This window comes from Lipotes vexillifer, unplaced genomic scaffold, assembly GCF_000442215.2.
Source record: "Lipotes vexillifer unplaced genomic scaffold, Lipotes_vexillifer_v1.1 scaffold1397, whole genome shotgun sequence".
NCBI lineage: Eukaryota > Metazoa > Chordata > Mammalia > Artiodactyla > Lipotidae > Lipotes > Lipotes vexillifer.
In genome coordinates, this window is record NW_006794257.1 from 80,162 (window position 1) to 98,171 (window position 18,010).

Sequence of the window (18,010 nt, forward strand, 5' to 3'; positions counted from 1 at the left end):
GGAAAGAGTAATATTGAATGAAATGGGATAGGTGTGGTGTTCTGTCATGTTATCTGGCGTTCAAGGGTACATGTAAGGTCATAGATAAGACCAGTTTAGGTTTATAACCACAGCATGGAGGAAAAAGAGTAGCGAATCCATACCTGGATTTCTCTTTATGCTTCTATTATTAATTCTAATAATTAAATCAATTAAACTCTTCTTTTTCAATAGATGCTCAGGTTAGTCATTATTTTGATATGATAGTACCTGTCTCAAAATAATTAGTTAGAGATTAACTCATCACCAATTTTCTCCTAATAAACATGAATTTAATTTAATTTAATTAATTTAATTTGTAAACTATGTCATTGTTCTTCACTACAGGGGTGAATCCCTTTATCTTAAGCCATGATATCTAAGTGCATATGTATGTATGATTTTCTCATGGGAAAAAAAGACTATTCTTTTCCTCAATTTTCTTGAGTTAAATACAGAGGATAGGTTATTTTTTCAGTGACTGGTAAGTTCATTTGGTTTTTGTGAGGTATTAATGAGGATCATCACTGCCATTTAATTCCTTCAAACATAAGAGAAAATTCACTTTAATCTCTTCCCCAGGACATGACTCCTAAGTCCAACTCCACTAAAGCAAGCATGTACTTGTATTCTTTTCTGAGACATATTATACACACCACATCCTGTATTGTTCTCTATGTGCTTTCTCCTCAACTACATCTTAAAGGCCTTGAGGACAGGAGAGAGCTTCATGCTTAGAGACATCATGGAGCCCCTGGGGTAGGGGTGGGGCACAAGTAACAGTAGTTGTAAAATAATAGATGATAGATTCACCATGTGATTGAGGAGGGAACAAACAAAAACTTATGGATGTATCAGCACAAACCTAGGACAAGAAAAATAACATATCACCTAGTAGGCCAGAATCAGTCCTTCTTGACAATGAAGAATGGCATTATTATTTTTATCCTCATAGTAAGTTCACCTGCTTTTTTTCCATTTCCCACTAGTATTTCTCATATAACTTTCTCATTGAGTCTTTGCTTTTATTATGTTTATCTCTACAATACATTTGCTTATTTCTAGGATGGGCTTTTAAATCTTTGTATCTTTTTATTCATCAAATATTTACCAGATGCTTATTTTTCTATTTTCTTTGTTTGCATTACCCAGTACCAAAAGTTATTTTTGCTGTAATTATTACTAAATTGAACTAGAAAGCCAAAAGAATAGAAGAGAAACAGTCATTTTTTATGCCAAAAACTAGATGTGTACATTGTCAGCAATTCAGGTCTTTTTTTCTGAAATCAAGAGCCTTTTTGTCCTCCTCAGGCATGTTCTCTTGCTTGTGTGTCCACATCACACTTAACCAAATCAGGAGGCATTTGCTTGTGTCCACTCCTTTGGGGACCTTCCATAATTGAGCTATGCAAATTTATATCCATCACCCATATAGATGAAAGAGCCAAAATTCACCTTGCTCTGCAAAACTACATTGCATAAGCTGGACCAGCAGCCCAACTTCCCCAGACAGAGAAAGAATGGACATTTTAACTTTATATTGAAACTCTGGTTTATGCATGCCTTCTCAGATTTCAACTGGGTCTGAAGCTGGGAAGAAGGCAGCACAGAAGATTCAAACAATCAAATGGCACATCTGGATATTCCTGAAGAGTCTTTAGGTGGCTGGACATGAAGACTGTCTTAGAGAAAATGGAATTAACAAGTATGTCAGTAACTCAAGCTGACTGGCAATTTAATGGAATTACAGCTCTGAACTGTTAGTGATAGACCATATTCTCATCTGTGCGTGTGTGTGTGTGTGTGTGTGTGTGTGTGTGTGTGTGTGTGTGTGTCAAAGAAAATTAATGGTAGTGTTCCTAAGTTCTTAGCCCTTTACTACTACAAACTAAAATGGTGTGACAAAGGTACACAGCAGGAGCCCTAGACACTATATATTTAGCTAGCCTTACTCTGGCCCTGGCACACACAAATCAGACCATATGTTCACAGTATACTATGTTCTTCACCACAACCCAGGGCCCAGTTTCAAGAAGAAATAACACTTAATGTGCATAAGTAAGCAAAGTATAAGTGAGGCCACTTATACTCAGATGTGGAAGTTCATGATGCAGGAAAGCATATACCATAGTGCTTTAATCACCCAAGTTTCAGGAATTAATGATCATGGAACAACACTTAATTTATTTCCTTTTAAAAACAGATATTGACCACAACAAAATGATTCTTCCATTCTCCATGGCCCTATGATTTTAAATTTCTCTTTGAGTTATGGTCTTCCTTTGGGAAAATTAAGAAGTTAGCAAAAGCTTCTTCTGAAAATATACTGCAAATTTCATGTTGATAACAAGCTAGCCTACAGTTTAGGTACCTAAATAAAACCCCACATTGGACCAAGTTCAGCACATAACAAGAAGACAAATACTTGCTTGGTTTATGACGCTTCCACTGCCAGTAATTGTCCACTGTATAGCTGGCTTCGGAAAACCTTCCACATGGCAGATTATTGTTTTAGACAGTCCACTGGGATCAGTTTTCTTTGTCATTTTGATTTGAGGTTTTCCTAAAATGTCATTACACTTAAAATAAGATGTTGAACTGAGATCATAAAAGAAAGAGATATTAAATTCTCAAAGAAAATTTAAATTGGTGCTCACGTATTTTATTACCTTCTACAATCAGAGTCAATGACTCTCTTTTCTTTAGTCCTTCAACCTCTTGCAGAGCAGTCTCACAGACATAGTTTCCAGCATCTTGATAATGGAGACTAGAAAATGATGGGCTAGATCGAAGCCTGATGTTATCCTGATTAAATAAAAAGTTAATTATGTCACATGGCACAATTATAACTCTCCATGTATTTATTACATAATAATGAAGCCCAAAATTATACTTCTGGGTCTAATGAAAATGAATGCTTCTTTTTTTAACTTCAAATTCTTTCAAAAATAGATTTCCTTTTTCCTCTGTACTTTTAGAGTTAGACATATCAGAGTTTTATGTCAGACTCTTCCATTTACTGAATTTATAATTTGGAACAAGTTCATAAACTTCTGAGACTTGGTTTCCTTATTTGTAAAATGGGGTAGTAATCTTACCATATTGAATTGTTATGAGGACTTAATTATATGCATAATATAATGTGTTTACATTAAGGAGAATTCTCAGTTGATAGTAGCTACTCCTTATAGTAAATGTAGATGAATTTGAATTGACAGATATTGGAGACTTGTGCTACATAATCAATGATGGATATAAATACCTGAAAGTCATTTTATAGGAGACAGTTTTCAAGACAAGGGATCCATTACACAGCCATGGCAATTATGACAAAAATGATTTTTAAAGAAACCTTTAATTACAGATTACTACCCTAATTCCTATGAACAAAGGAAATGCAACATTTAATTTTGAAAATCATTTTATAGACAGAAAATAATGCTATTTACCAGAAATTGAAATGCTCCTAAGAAGACAACTAAACACAATCTTAAAATTATGTGGTATTTGTTCACTACGAATTTTTTTCCATTTCCACCAACTAACCAGTGGTCAGGCAATATTGATCGGCACTACTGACATGAGGTATTTAATCAACAGCAGTGACTGCAGCTGATGTGGAAACTGGTTTAGCCAAGTAAACTTAGTTTCTCCAGTCCGGTAGTAAAACACACTATGAGTGTTCATATGCCTAGAACTTGTCTAGCCCTTTGACCATTAACTACAACAAATACCTCATGTTAAATATGCATTTTAACTATCTGAGTAAATAAGAAGTTGTGATGAGGTTGTGTTTAAAAGAAAGTGAAATAAGAAACTGAGCTTTAAGAGTAAGATAACAAGTAACAGAGGATCCAGCATGAAAAGAGATAAGAAAGCAATAGAAAATAATTAACATTTTCATCAAGAAGAAACTCTAGCAATAAATTTCCCACAATTTTTTTACAAAGATGATTCTTGTCAACCCCTATTTTAAGTGGTTTGTATGTGTTTTGTCAACACATCACTGGTTAAGTGCTTCTGTTATATGCCATGTTCTAGTAATAAATGGACTGGGTGTTCAGATACACTAGCCAAGGATTCGAGTGGAGGGAACATAGTTACAACCTTTCCCTTTGGTGATAACCTTGTCTCAAATCACCAATTACCAATTCTACTTTCTCACTCTAAAAAGATAATAGCAATGTTTGGGTCCCTAGGTAATGGCCTACATTTCAGACAATTACAAGAATATAAGTACTCAGGAAATACAGACAAAGCTCCTAGTATGTTCCAGGTGTTCTACTATGGCGCAGGGGTGAAAAGAGATCTCTGCCTTCAAGGAGCTACTAATTCATGGAACCCACATTCAGACACTTAAGGTCAGTTTCAGCAGAAAGGCAGAAGGTTATGTGACTAGAGTGCAGTATTTATGCTGGGTAAGGGTTGAGCTCAAGTCTCCACTCTGTCACTTGTGGCTCTCTGATTTCTCCTGCCTCAACTTCTTTGAATAATGTGGGGAAATAATCATTTTCCTACATATTTCACATGGTTGTTGTAAACACACTGTTTATAATGTTGTGGATTAAAACACATTGAAAGTTGTTAATCCCTAAAGTATATAACTGTATGTGCGTGTGTAACCATGTGCATGTGTGTATGTGTATAATTACTCAGTAGATACACATAATTAAATTAATGCTCCAAACTAAGTTTCAGAGCATCAATTATGGATGCCATAGTGATGCTGAGTACCTCTAAAAAAGTTTATCGTGGTATGATTTGTATTATATAGAGAGAAACAGAGTATGAGTGTGGGTGTATAAATATATTGTATAAATATATAAGAGAAGCCTAAAAAGAAATCAGTTCAAACAGTGGAATATTACCAAGGAATATTACTTACTTTCATCCATACCACAGTTGCATTCCTACTAGCAGATATTGTGCATGACACAGGCAGAGCATCGCCAATCTGCTTGGTCACTTCCCCACTTGGGTTTAAGGACAAATCCAAATCTGTGAAGCAGAAAATATGCTTGAAATGCAACTCCAGAAAGATAGTCAAAATATTTTTTGAGAAAAAAATAGATGAAAGAAAAAAAAAATCCTTCTAACTGCACTTGAAATTCAGAAGTGATTTATGTGACTGAAATAACTGAACTGTAGCATAATCAGTCTAGCTTTTCAAGCCAGCTTTGAGATCAGTTTGGACAAGTGAACGGTCAATCTAATTGATTATGCATTTATTTGCAGTTAACATGATTGATGTTTTGACTGCATGTAAGTGTTCACCTGGGGCCTATCACCTTTAGAAAAAAGTTCTTAAATCACTTCTGGAAGAAAATAAAGAAAGATGATGACTAAGTAAATATTATAAAAAGAGTTGATAAGGCACACCATGGGAAAATCAAGTATATTTAGACAGCAGGTGATAAACTAAAAAACCATTAGGTGTCTACGTGTTTCTTCAGAGAGAATTGACTATAACGGTTAGATATTTTTCAAAAATGCTATCCCGTTTCTCATGCAGTTGAAATTTTAAATAAGATTTATTATTAGGTACACTGTCAGCAGATGCCATTTTTTGAAAACAGAGTATAAATACATCTAAGGAAGTAAAATCTTTCAGATGGAAAGTAATTTCTATAAAAATCTTACTGTCATAGTATGATCTGTATGAGGAAAATCCAGTTCAATAGAACATTTATTGTACAACTACTATGTTCCAAGCACTGACAGGAGATACTGAGATGAATAATGAGCTTACAATTTACAATTTGAGGTAGAGGTAATATGCACTGAACTATGTGATGACACTACACGGCAGCATGAAATCAGCACCTAGTGGCAAACGTGCTATAGATTAGGAGCTCAAGAAATATTTGCTGAAAAACTAGAGTAAGGGCTACAGACAGAGGTACAAGTGAAGACTTATGGGAGTGTGGAGAACAGAACCAACTTGGCTTTCAAAGCAGTAATAAAGGCATTGCATGGAGGCAGTATCTGTTTGTGGCCCCTGATGGTTGAGAAGGGCTTTGATAAGCAGAGATGTTGGGAAAACTTCTGCCACATAAGCAAAGGCAAAGAGGTGAGAGAGCCTGGCAGATTTCATAGTGGTGAGTAAACTGGTATGAATGGTTATAACACATGGAAGGTAAACCTATACAAGTAATTAAGGCCAGACTAAGGACTGTGCTTGCCATGCTAAGAGTTGGGACTTTATCCTATGGCAGTGGGATTTGCTATTGCATCCTGTGCTTCTCCTTGGTTTTACATGTTATAATTGTAATTTATTGACTGTTTACAGCATTATTTTTAACACTTGTTTCACCTGCTAGGCTGTAAGCATCTTTGGGATAGAGACGATGACTTGAGTTGTCACTGTGTATCTGCAGTGTCTGCCACATTGTAGGCCCTCAAAAACTGTTGTTGAATGAATGAAGGGAAGAAGCATGTTTCTCATTAATATTAAAATCGGCATTATCACATAGAAAAGTGGAGTTTCCTCAGAATATTTGGTTGAATTATATTTAGATGAAAATTCAATTCAGGGCAAGTTAAAGCTTTTCTTAGCTGGACAGTTAACTTGCCAGTGAGAAGATAAAAGAAGTGATTTTAAAGGATATTTGACTTTGAAAGCTTGGATGAAGAATCTATATGTGCGTGAATTGGCAGAGGACTAGTAAATGCTTCATCAGCAACTATAGATCTGTGGGCTAAAAGCCTGATGAGAGGTCTGTTCTGCTAATATGTGCAAGTACTGGTTGGTGCTTCTCTATCTACTCCCTTTAGTCATCTATGGAAAGGAAACAAATCTTTTTTGAAAGCAAACAATTTAGAATAAATGGGAAAAAATAAGATTTTTATGTTTTCATTTCATGTAATTTAGAGTAAAATCTTGATTTACTTGCAATGCTGTTTTAGCTTTTTCTTTTTAATAGATTTTATTGGAGTATAATTGCTTCACGATACTGTGCTAGTTTCTGCTGTACAACAACGTGAATCAGCCATTTAAATACATATATTCCCATATCCCCTCCCTCTTGCGTCTCCCTCCCACTCTCCCTATCCCACCCCTCTAGGTCGTAGCAAAACACCGAGCTGATCTCCCTGTGCTATGCTGCTGCTTCCCACTAGCTATCTATTTTACACTTGGTAGTGTATATATGTTGATGCTACTCTCACTTCGCCCCAGCTTCCCATGTCCTACCCCTCCCACATTCCTTGTCCTCAAGTCCATTTTCTGTGTCTACGTCTTTATTCCTGCCCTGCCACTAGGTTCATCAGTACCATTTTTTTTTTTTTTTTTTTAGCTTCCATATGTATATGTTAGCATACGGTATTTTAGCTTTTCAGAGCAACACAGGCCTTAAAGCCCAGTGTTAAAGCCTACCTTCCAAAATCAAAATGTATTTACATCCAATTAAATGCACTGAAATTCAATTAAACTGTTACATGCTTTTATTTAATTTCTTTTTAATCACAGCTAATCATTGAGGTATTATGTAGCTGCAGCACAGCCTTTTGCCTAAACCTTCTGCCATCTATCCTTCTCTGCCTGATATACAGGTGATATAAATGAGAGTTCTCTTTCTTTAGCGTCCTGAGTAGCTAGCATCTCTTAAACATAAGCAGGGAGCTTCCCTGGTGGCTCAGTGGTTGAGAGTCCGCCTGCCGATGCAGGGGGCGCAGGTTCGTGCCCCAGTCTGGGAAGATCCCACGTGCCGCGGAGCGGCTGGGCCCGTGAGCCATGGCCGCTGAGCCTGCACGTCCGGAGCCTGTGCTCCGCAACGGGAGAGGCCACAACAGTGAGAGGCCCGTGTACCTCAAAAAAACCAAACCAAAACAAACAAAAAACATAAGCAGATTGTACCATCACTCAGCACTGGAGATTATTGGTTATTGGCCCAAAGATTTCACGAACAATGACATCAGATAGTTATTCCACAGGCAATTTTATCTGCTGGTTATATTCCCTCACTTCACTTTTTTCCCCTATGGAACAAACTGGATAAATGTCCTCAGAGAAAAAGTAGCACAGTTGTTATCCTGACAGGTCACTGTTTTCTCTCTAACTAGCCCCTCATGGCAGACACACTCAGATATGTTCAACATGAAAATGGAGCAAACAGAGAAGTATCTTAGCTGTGAATATTTCTTAACAGTCCACTGTAACCACGGGGCTCCCCAGGGTGTGCTCCCAACATCAGACACTCAAAAGCAACCATCTGGTTACTCTATTCCCCGATGTACCTCCTTCAAACTTCTAGCTCCTATCCTACGTGTTTTCCAAGCGTTATGGGTAGAGTAATAGATTTATAACCATTTCCTCAGAACAGTTTCTAATATCTCTTGCAATTTTGAAACAAAGAAAACACTCATATTCAGTGGGATTGTAGTGGATCATGTCTAGAGAAACCTTACTGTAATGGATCATGTCTAGAGTTGCTGTTGGGTGCAAAGGACTTATTAGAAAATTTGGCTTATACTTCCAAGCAAGACTGACATTTGTCCAAAGCACTCTGTGTATTCTAGTGTCACCAGGGAGCAGTTCAAATTAGTTTCCCATTTCTACAATGCATAGGGTACATCAATAATACAGACTGTCAGGAATTACAAAATGAAGAACTCAAGTGAAGTGTCTGTTTTCTATGTATATTTATTTTTTTCTATCTACTGGAGTAAATATAACTTTTGGAGTATCTGAAGTATAAAAGTGGGTTAAAACTTCTGGCTGATTTCGAAGTGGTTCTGTTTCTAGAAAATTTCTGTTGCTTGGGCTTGGGTGTTAAGAGTACCCTGTAATTTAAAAAAGATACTTAATCTACACTTTTCTTGGCCAAATGCAAACCTTGTAAACTTCGAGAATATCCAAATATTTTCTTAAGATCTAAAATAATTTATTTCTTTAAGATGCATGTGAATATTTTATTAATACCACAAACTGAAGACATTTAGAAAGAAGATGGAGGTTTATCACTGCCAAAAGTTGCAATTATTAGATCCATTCAAGATTTCAATATCGTAGGGCAAATCTGGACCAAAGTTGGGTTCACGCTGATGCTCTTTAGTAAGTCTATTGAAACCACATTATTTAAGAAAAATATAGCTGCAATTTATTTGAAGAGATAGCAAAGTTAGACTATGAGAGGCCTTTAAAGTGAAGCTGGTAATGAAGAATAAGGTGACTTACAGTGAACTGTGATGGCTGTTGAAGCAGTCATGCTTTTTTTGTCTATCAGGGAGCATTTATAGTCTCCTGTTGCATTGCGCCTCACATCTGCCAATGTGTAAGTATTTGAACTTCGTATTCCTTCGGGCTGTCCCTTTTGATAGAGGCAAAATGTCAGATGATTACACTTGGTAGCTACAATAAGAACAGTTATATTTCTTGATTAAAATGACATTTTCTCAGATAAGAACAAAAAAGGAAAGTATTTCTTCGATTGGACAAATGAGAGTAGAGTTTGTATTATCTGAATCCTGGAAAAATAATTGGTAATTTGGTTCTAAGGAAATTGAGAAGCTAATTTACATTGTATTGACGACATCTATTTTAGTGACAGCATGGCTTGTGTTTGTTAAGGCAGATTTAAAAAAATGTCTAATATTTTATTTTTATATTTATCCCTTGCTTAATCTGACAAAAAGATTTGAGGCAGCTTAAAAGAAAACATAACATATAATCCAAATTAGGAAGGAAGGGAGGGAGGGAGGGAGGGAGGAAGAAGGGGAGGGAGGAAGAAAGAAAGAGAGGGGGAAAAGAACTTTTAAAAAGAGAAAAGAAAAAGAAAAGAATTAATAACTAAGAATTTAAAAAATATATAGATGAATTAGGAGTATATAGTAACAAAAAGATAATTGTTGTTAAAACTAAGACACAAATTTGGCTCTGTCATCCCTGAAAATCAAGGTAGAAATATAATTAGTTTCAAATTTTCATTTGTGCTTTAGACAAAAACAATATGTCAGTTTATTAAGATAAACAGAATTTTCTGTCAACATTTAAGTAGAAAGGAAATCACTTATACTTGTCTTCTGAGTAATATAGTGGATGATACTCTTAAACATTACTGAACAATGCAGTGGGTGACATTTGTGAACAGATCCCTGCAGTAAATGCAGTACAGAGTTGTATATGGCTTCTCCCAATGGAAGGTTATGTCAAACGCAAACTGGGGAAGGCTGTGGGAGAGCCAGTAAATGTCCTCAGACAGAGCTCTCTCCTAGTCTGGCTCCATAGCATCTAGAACACATCCCAATTATCCTCTAGACATCATTTCTTTCAGCTGTGATACTGATAAAAGTTGAGAAAATGGCAAGATACAGCCCATTGCTTTATTCTATCAAGCTAAATATAATGTGCAACAGAAGGGTCCCTACATCAGAAATTCAGGGACGTGTTCATGAATGCACTGTGTATAAATTTAGAATCCACATCAGACCATTTGCTGTCATCATTCTTCATTTTATATTTGTTTGCTTCTGAAGAGCAGATTCTTACAGTTTATTTGGATAATGAGACCTTGAGTTTCTACCATTACAGTTTCCTATGATCAGATTTTTTCCTCTTTGTCCCTGATTTCCCTTAACACTGAATTAAAAAAAGGCAAGAGCACTGGCAGATGCCAAAAAAACTTTTAAAGGACATTCCACAGGTGTCCCTTGACTCCAAGAATAACATCCTTTCCTCACTCACGCTGCCCAAGAATATACAATTCTTAATGTCAGCCAGCTGCCAAACAACAGGACAGAATGATAGTGGTCTCACTCAAGTAATAACTCTGAAGCACTTACTGGTAAGTAAAACAAAAACTCCTCAGGAGGAGGGTTACCATTTCCCAAGCACTTAAGAGTGATGTTGTCCCCTTCTTTGATGGCATTTTTTGATGGAAACACTTGTATTGTCACCTGCTCTGTAGGATCTGCAAGAGTCACAGACACAAGTTAACCATTTCATCAAGTACCAAATTACTCAGTACATACAATGAAAATGACTAAATTATACACAATTTTCTCAAGAAGCTAGTAATGGTAATTGCTTAAATGTATCTTTTTATAGAAGGATTGAAGTTAATAGCTACTTGACAAGTACTAATCTTGGTTAGAGCAAACTACAAAGAGACCCTGTTACATAAAAATCAATTTCTTCTTAGCAAAATGTCTTTACCTGAGGTAGGAGTGATCATAATTATTTTATGTGTAAAAGACCAGTAGGAACAATCTCACTGTATAATCTCATTATAAGGACATATAACTATATTATATGTATCTTACAGTTTGGAAAGACTGGAGCAGATAGCAAAGGAGCTAAAACTGTTAGCCCCTCCCCCACTCTTATTACACAATAATACCTTATATTAAATAAAAAGGGACATGAGTCAAACAATACCAGCAAGATTCTTGGCATGCCGGAGAGTAGATCTGCTTTCAAAAAGATAAATCAATGAACGGAGGGAGACCCTTAACACAATCAACAGAACTGTGAATGTATTGTAATTTTTTTCTGTTCATTGGAGCCAAGATGCAACTTTCATTCCATTTCGGTCATTTTTATGGTGAAAATAGGGCTAAAGCGTATTCTTTAGTTGAAGCTACTGCTCAACAGTAGAATGCTAAAGAAATTAAAAGCTGAATACACAGTGGACCATATCCAGCTAATAGGAAAGAAAAGGAGGTGGTGCTGGCAGTTATAAATGACCCACTTTCTAATGTATCCACTTGTTATGTAGCTGATGATACAATGAACAATGAATTTTGAAATCATATAATGCAAAGGTTTATTTTAGAGAACCTCTTCCACAAGGCTTAATAACTACTGAGGCATGTGTCTATATTTCCAAACCAGCAGCACCAGAAATTATGTATGAAGACTTATTTTGCTATTAGCTAATAAAGTGAGATGAATAAGTGGTAGATTTTGAGGCTTTTTTCTCTCTCTTACAGTCATTGACGTACCTTTCTAAGATTAAAGTGCAGGAAAAACAACCTAGAAGGATTGTTATAGATTGCTTCTCTGACTTTTTCCCATGCTTGGGCATCTCTGAATATTTGCCCAGAATGTTCTGAGGCTAAACAAAGATTGGTTTGTTTAAATTGTTCATTTTTCTGAATTTGCCTGAGGTAGTTCCCTGACCAGCAGTTCTCAGTTAAGTCAGAAAGTAAATAAAGTTTGTCCTCCACTGGCCTTCCATTTCTAGGCCTCCCTCACCCATTTGCATGGCCCTTCTCTGCCTAGCTTGGTCTGTAGCACATCACTGCAGCACATCTCTGACCTAAGCTGATGCCAGAACAGCTAGGAATCATAATCGGTCTGACTTCATGCTTTATTTTAAAACCCCCCTTCTCTGTGTCCCCTTTTCAATAGGCTCTGCTCTGTACTAGACAGTTGAAGAACTACACTGAGATCAGAGGTTAATGTAACACATTTGAGTTTTAACAGTAGTCTTCTGGTTGCCCACTAATGTGCATCCAACAAAATTAATGATCTCTTGCTCTCCCTTTGACTTTCAGTTTGACTCTATTAGTAAATCATCAGTCTGCCAGTTACTCTGGCTTTCTCCTTTGCCCTCTCTTATCCACTCAATCACCCATTCTTAATGATTAACCCTTATATTTTGCATCTGATTCTCCCCTTCTATTCCCACACTTCTCTAGCACAGGCTCTAATTAATCTACACCTGAAACATTGCCTTCAAACTTCATTTGGTCCTTCACTGTGAGCCTTTCTCTTTTCTACATCTTTATATATATATATGTTTTTCTATAAATAAGTTTTTGAAGTAGTGCTTTGAATATTACAATGATATTTAAAATTCTTCACGCATTCCCAATATGTAAAAATTGAAATAAAAATTTCTTAAACTGGTATCCACAATTGTCTTGAACTTAGTTCAGGTAAAGACTCTTATATCTCACTACTCCATAAATACCCCTACGTAATGATCAAAAGAGTCTACTCAATTTTTCTTTCTCCCTTCTCCCCATTTATCCTCTGTCCACTCATTTATTCACTCATTTGGCTAATATTTGTTTTGTGCAGGCACTAAGTGCAAGAGTTACAAAGTCAAAAACAGCAATTCCCTGCCCTCAATGAACTTTCAGTTTATTTATGATGACACCAAACTTATCAATTAAGACTGTAACAACACAAAAACTGCCTAAGATGCATAAGCATAGTAATCACTGGTAGCTTACAGATCTGCCAGACTGGGAAGCTTCCGGTAGGAATTGACCCTGGAGCTGGGTTTTGAAGAATAAGGAGGTGTTTTCTGGATAATAAAGGTAAGATAGTGACAGCATATGGATAGGAATGTACATAGTATTCTACAGGAGGAATCCGGAAAACAGAACAGACTACAGAAAGCAGTTAAATGATGAAGGTTGAGACACGTCAGGACAATGGCTACAGGGGACTCAAGGCATTTTGAAATTGGGAGTTTAAAGATTAACCTGAGAGATATGGGGAGTCGCTGAAGAGTTTTAACCACAGTAGTGACATGTTCACATTTGTGTTTTAGAAAGATATTTCTGGCAGGAGCTTGCAGGGCAGTTTGGCGTGAACAGACAGGAATACTATTTTAGAAGTTGTTACAAAAATACCAGCAATGAGGAATGGTGGCATAATCTTAGGCAGTGTCAGAAGGCAGAATCAGACACATACAAAGATGAAAGTGCTAGATTCTATAAAACTTCTGACTGGATTCTATAAAAATTACTGACTGGATAGGGTAAAGGAGTGGACCAGTGTGTCTTTCTCAGGCTTCCTCAAGATGAACTGATCAAATTTCTTTTTCTTGAATGTACTCTTCTGTACTTTCCATTTAGCTCCTCCTTCACTTCTCTAAAGTCACCCTAGAGCAGTGGCTCTCCAGCTGTGGTCCTCAGATGATTAGCATTAGCATCACCAAGGAACTTGTTAGAAATGCACAGTATTGGGCCCCTCTCCACAACTACTGGATGAGAAGCTCTAAAGCCAGGTCCTGTAACTTGTTTACTAACAAGTCCTCCAGGTGATTCTGATGCATATCCTGAAGTTTTGGAATCACTGTCCTTGGGCTTTCAGGACTGTCCACTAAGTCCCTGTGGCACTTACCACTTGCAACTTTGCATTGACAATTTCCTTCTGATGTACATGTCTTACTTACCTATTGGAATAGTAAATCCCTTGAATGTCAGGACTATATATTAAACACTTTTGGGTCTTTGCCATGAAGCCCAGCACTGCATACATTGCGCCTTCTCAAAAGCTGGGCACAGTGCTCCCCACACAGCCAGCTACAGTAAAATCATTTCCTTCTTCCTCATCCAAGGACTTTTCTGCCCATCGATCTGCCCATGACTGACACTCACATACATTTCTGTTCTTTCTTAAGCCAATTTCCCAATCCTTTTCACCCATCTTGATGTTCTTTCCTATCTTGTACTCCTGTACTTACACCAAGATAGTTTATTTCCAACTGAATATCTTTGAACAGAGTTCTGCTTCCACATACAGAAATAATAGTTTGATTTTAGATAAGCTGTACATGATGAAATCCTTTCAATCCTTGCTTTTAAATCAAGTTGAAATTTATTTACAAAGTTTAAGGCAAAACAACCCATTATGGTTAGGGCATGTGGAACTTCAGTTCTGTTCTTCTATAAGGTTCTGCACTTCATGGAGCCAAAATAAAAATGTAGCTGAGATAAAACTCTTTGAAGGTTCAGTGGGCATTTCTACCCTTTCTCTCAAATAGACGTAGAAGTACTAGGTTATTCTACAACATAAGGCGGTATTATGAGAATTTCTGATTCACTAAAAAGTAATAATAAAGTTTTCTTGCATCTTTCCCCAAAATATATCTCTAGCCTATGCTTATGAAGTAATAAAGATTATATAGTAATAATGATGATAGAATTTAATAATGAGCATTTAATGTGCTATATATTGTGCTATTTTAGATTTTTGATTTTACTTAATCTCCATAATAACACCACGAGTTGAGTATTACATTAATATTTTTCCTATTTCAAAATAGGAAAACTGAGACCTAGAGTAGTTAAGCTTCTTTTCTAGAAATACAAACTAACAGCACTGGGACTGGATTGCCAGCATCTTTGCTCTTAATCATATTATAATGGCTCCTGTCTTACAGGAAAGAGCACAGCATTGGAGAAAAGGATTCTAATCCACTTGCCACAGCTAAGTTAGGGCAAGTCTCTAGGTCTCACTTTACTGCTAGCTAAAATAATGGACTTAGATCAGATGATCAAGAAAGTTCCTTTGTAGTCTAATATTCAAATCTATTAAGTTAACCAAAACATGTTGGAATTCAAAATCCTATTTAACTTTTATGCAATTGATCTCATTATTAAAATAAATTTCTTTATTAAAATGGAAATTCCATATCTAGAAAACCAATCAGTCATAAGCTTCTATTCATCTGTCATTCATTCAGAAAACCATCAGATGGCATTCTGAACTCCTCCAAAATCCAAGGCTGTGCGTCAGGGCTGAGGACTACCAGAAGAAATCAGACTAAGTTAGAGATCTTGTGTTTAAGGAACTTAGTGTCTAGTGGAATACAGAAGAGATGATTATAAATAACAAAGTAGAGAGTGAAAGATATCATAAATGGGTAAGCATTTATTCTATAGGTCTTGCAAAGAGGAAGAGATTATTTGGGTACCATGGAATGGGGATGGGGGTTTGGAAGTAGATTCCAAAGAGCTTTTGGATTGGGACTTAAAATAGCATTGGAATATTTTTTCTAATACATAAAAATTGCATAATTTTATATTGAGTTACTTACAGTAAATATCAAAGACTGCTTGTTCAGAGTAAACTGTTTTCTGGCCAGATGGTCCATAATATGTCACAGAGCAGGTGAATGGCATTTGAATGTCAGCCTTGGTTGTCTTGTACTCCAGGGATGAAGTCATGATATAGAGCTGAGTCACTGGGTCTATTTGCTTTTTAAAAATTATGACCACCGCTGAAGAAAATAAAGAACACTAATGGTAGGATCTTTCATCGGAAAATCACAGTCCTTAATTAACTGTCACAGCAACTTTGAGAAGTGGTTTTGTCCTTCTTACTGTATTTAACAGGAGGGAAAATTGACATGTAGTGAGGTAGATGTCTTTTCAAAAACATGAATCAGAGACATGGACAGAAATAGAATCCTGGAATTCTATCTCCCACTCACTTTAATTAACTTTTAGAACATGCCATATAGAGAAATAATTTTCTCTGCTCTTGATTCTTCTGCACAAGGCCTAAAATGATGTTTTAAAAATCCCTTCTGATTTAATGGATACTTAAAGTAACAAAGTATAGAGTCATAGATCAAAAGAGGGCAATGCATTTAGACTCAGGATAGTCTAAGGAATGCTTAGACAAGAGAAAGGCAAAACATGTCATCTGAATTTATTGCCCACTTCTTACCCACCTCCTTCAAGGGGTTGCAGAACTTTTCCATTCCTGTACCACGTGATGTTGCCATCCGGATAACTGTCTTTTGAAATGCACTCACCCAACTGCAAAATAAAGAGGAAATATTACAACCTTGGTTCCATCAGTGGTTGTCCATTTGAAAGCCCCAGACTCCTCAAGGGATGCAGAGTTACTCCAACGATTTCCTGACCCATTCATTTTCCAAGCCTTGACTAAGGACTGAATGAATGCACTCTTGTATAAAAACAATGTTTTGTGCTTAAAATTATGGTCTTGCCCATTTTAAAATGTGCAGTAGATGCTGCCACCATTAATGAAATCACATTCATTTAAAAGCATTACCCAATTCATTTTGACAGTATTCAGTTTTAACATTAACTAAATAGCATAACTATATTAACACTGGCTATTACCATGGTTCATAGATCTGTGTATTCAAGAATCATTAATGGTGTTAAAATGAGGCTGCCTCTCCAGCTTCATGCTACGTTTATTTCAGATGACATATACTTACCACGATCTATAATCCCCACCACTTTATTTCACATGTGTTCTTAATATTTAGTGTTGTATTATGCAGTCAAATTCATTCTGATTCAAAGAATTCTGAACTTGCTTTTTCCCCCAGCCAAGGAAAATTTGGCTATTTTAGTTAGTGAAAATGAGATTATGAATCAAGTGATGTGCTCATATATGGAACTCCAGTTTTGTCCCTCCTTCAATACAGACTTCCTTCAAACCTCTGCTACTGTGATTGTTTAAATCTGATCTTATCCCTTAACTTCAACTTTTCAATAGTTTAATTGGTCAATAAGATAGAGACCAAGCACTATACATGACAGAAGGCTTGTCATAATCCAGCTTCTCTTTAACTCTCGAGATTTATCTCTTATTGCACTCTCTTGCCCACTGGCTAAGCACCCAAAATTCCAGCAACACAAATAATGTGTTTCCCAAACATGCCATTTTCTTTAACATGGTATTATTTCATATTGTTGGAAAGCCCTTTTTACCTTTGGTCTGGAGAAAATCTACTCATGTGTCATTACTTCATTAAACATCCATTTCGTTCAAACAAGAAAGACTTATGCCTTTTTTTACTCTCATCTCCCTCTCCTCGCTTCAGAAATGACCACGCCTTCCTCTGTGTCTCCTATCTACCTTGTGCAGACTTTCTGCCTGGCACCTGGAACACTGTTAGCTGTCAGCTCTACTGAGCAAAGTCTATCTTATTTGTCCTGGCATCTGAGGCCAGGAGAAGGCATTCAACATTAGGCTAAGGAAAGGCAATTAATCAAAAACAAGTTCTTACCTTTTTAAGCTGCTCTGTTTCAAGAAATGGGGCTTTGCTTACAATTTCGGGTTTAGATGGTTGCTCTAAAGTTAAGTAGAGAAAGATTTTAAGTGCATGTGGGAGGAGAAAACAAACTTTTGTGCTTCGGTTTATAGAAAAATAATTCATTTACTCAAAGTAGAAAAATAAGCAACAAAATAAAAAATAGATTTCTCATATAATCTATAATTAAGAAATCTGGTTAGTTTACCCCTTCCAAATATTTGCTTTATTATATT

General features: G+C 36.4%; 1 protein-coding gene across 2 annotated transcripts in view; it reads right to left on the reverse strand.

Annotated features, from left to right (window-relative positions):
- ALCAM (activated leukocyte cell adhesion molecule) overlaps positions 1-18,010 on the reverse strand; it is a 207,389-nt gene that overhangs the window by 31,092 nt on the left and 158,287 nt on the right. For both annotated transcript variants that reach the window (XM_007467094.1, XM_007467093.1), the window contains exons 4-11: positions 17,751-17,815; positions 16,434-16,521; positions 15,795-15,977; positions 10,798-10,925; positions 9,194-9,326; positions 4,904-5,016; positions 2,688-2,823; positions 2,448-2,581 (exon numbers count right to left, since the gene is read on the reverse strand). In XM_007467094.1, coding sequence (XP_007467156.1) covers positions 2,448-2,581; positions 2,688-2,823; positions 4,904-5,016; positions 9,194-9,326; positions 10,798-10,925; positions 15,795-15,977; positions 16,434-16,521; positions 17,751-17,815 — 980 coding nt within the window. The remainder of the gene's footprint in view (positions 1-2,447; positions 2,582-2,687; positions 2,824-4,903; positions 5,017-9,193; positions 9,327-10,797; positions 10,926-15,794; positions 15,978-16,433; positions 16,522-17,750; positions 17,816-18,010) is intronic.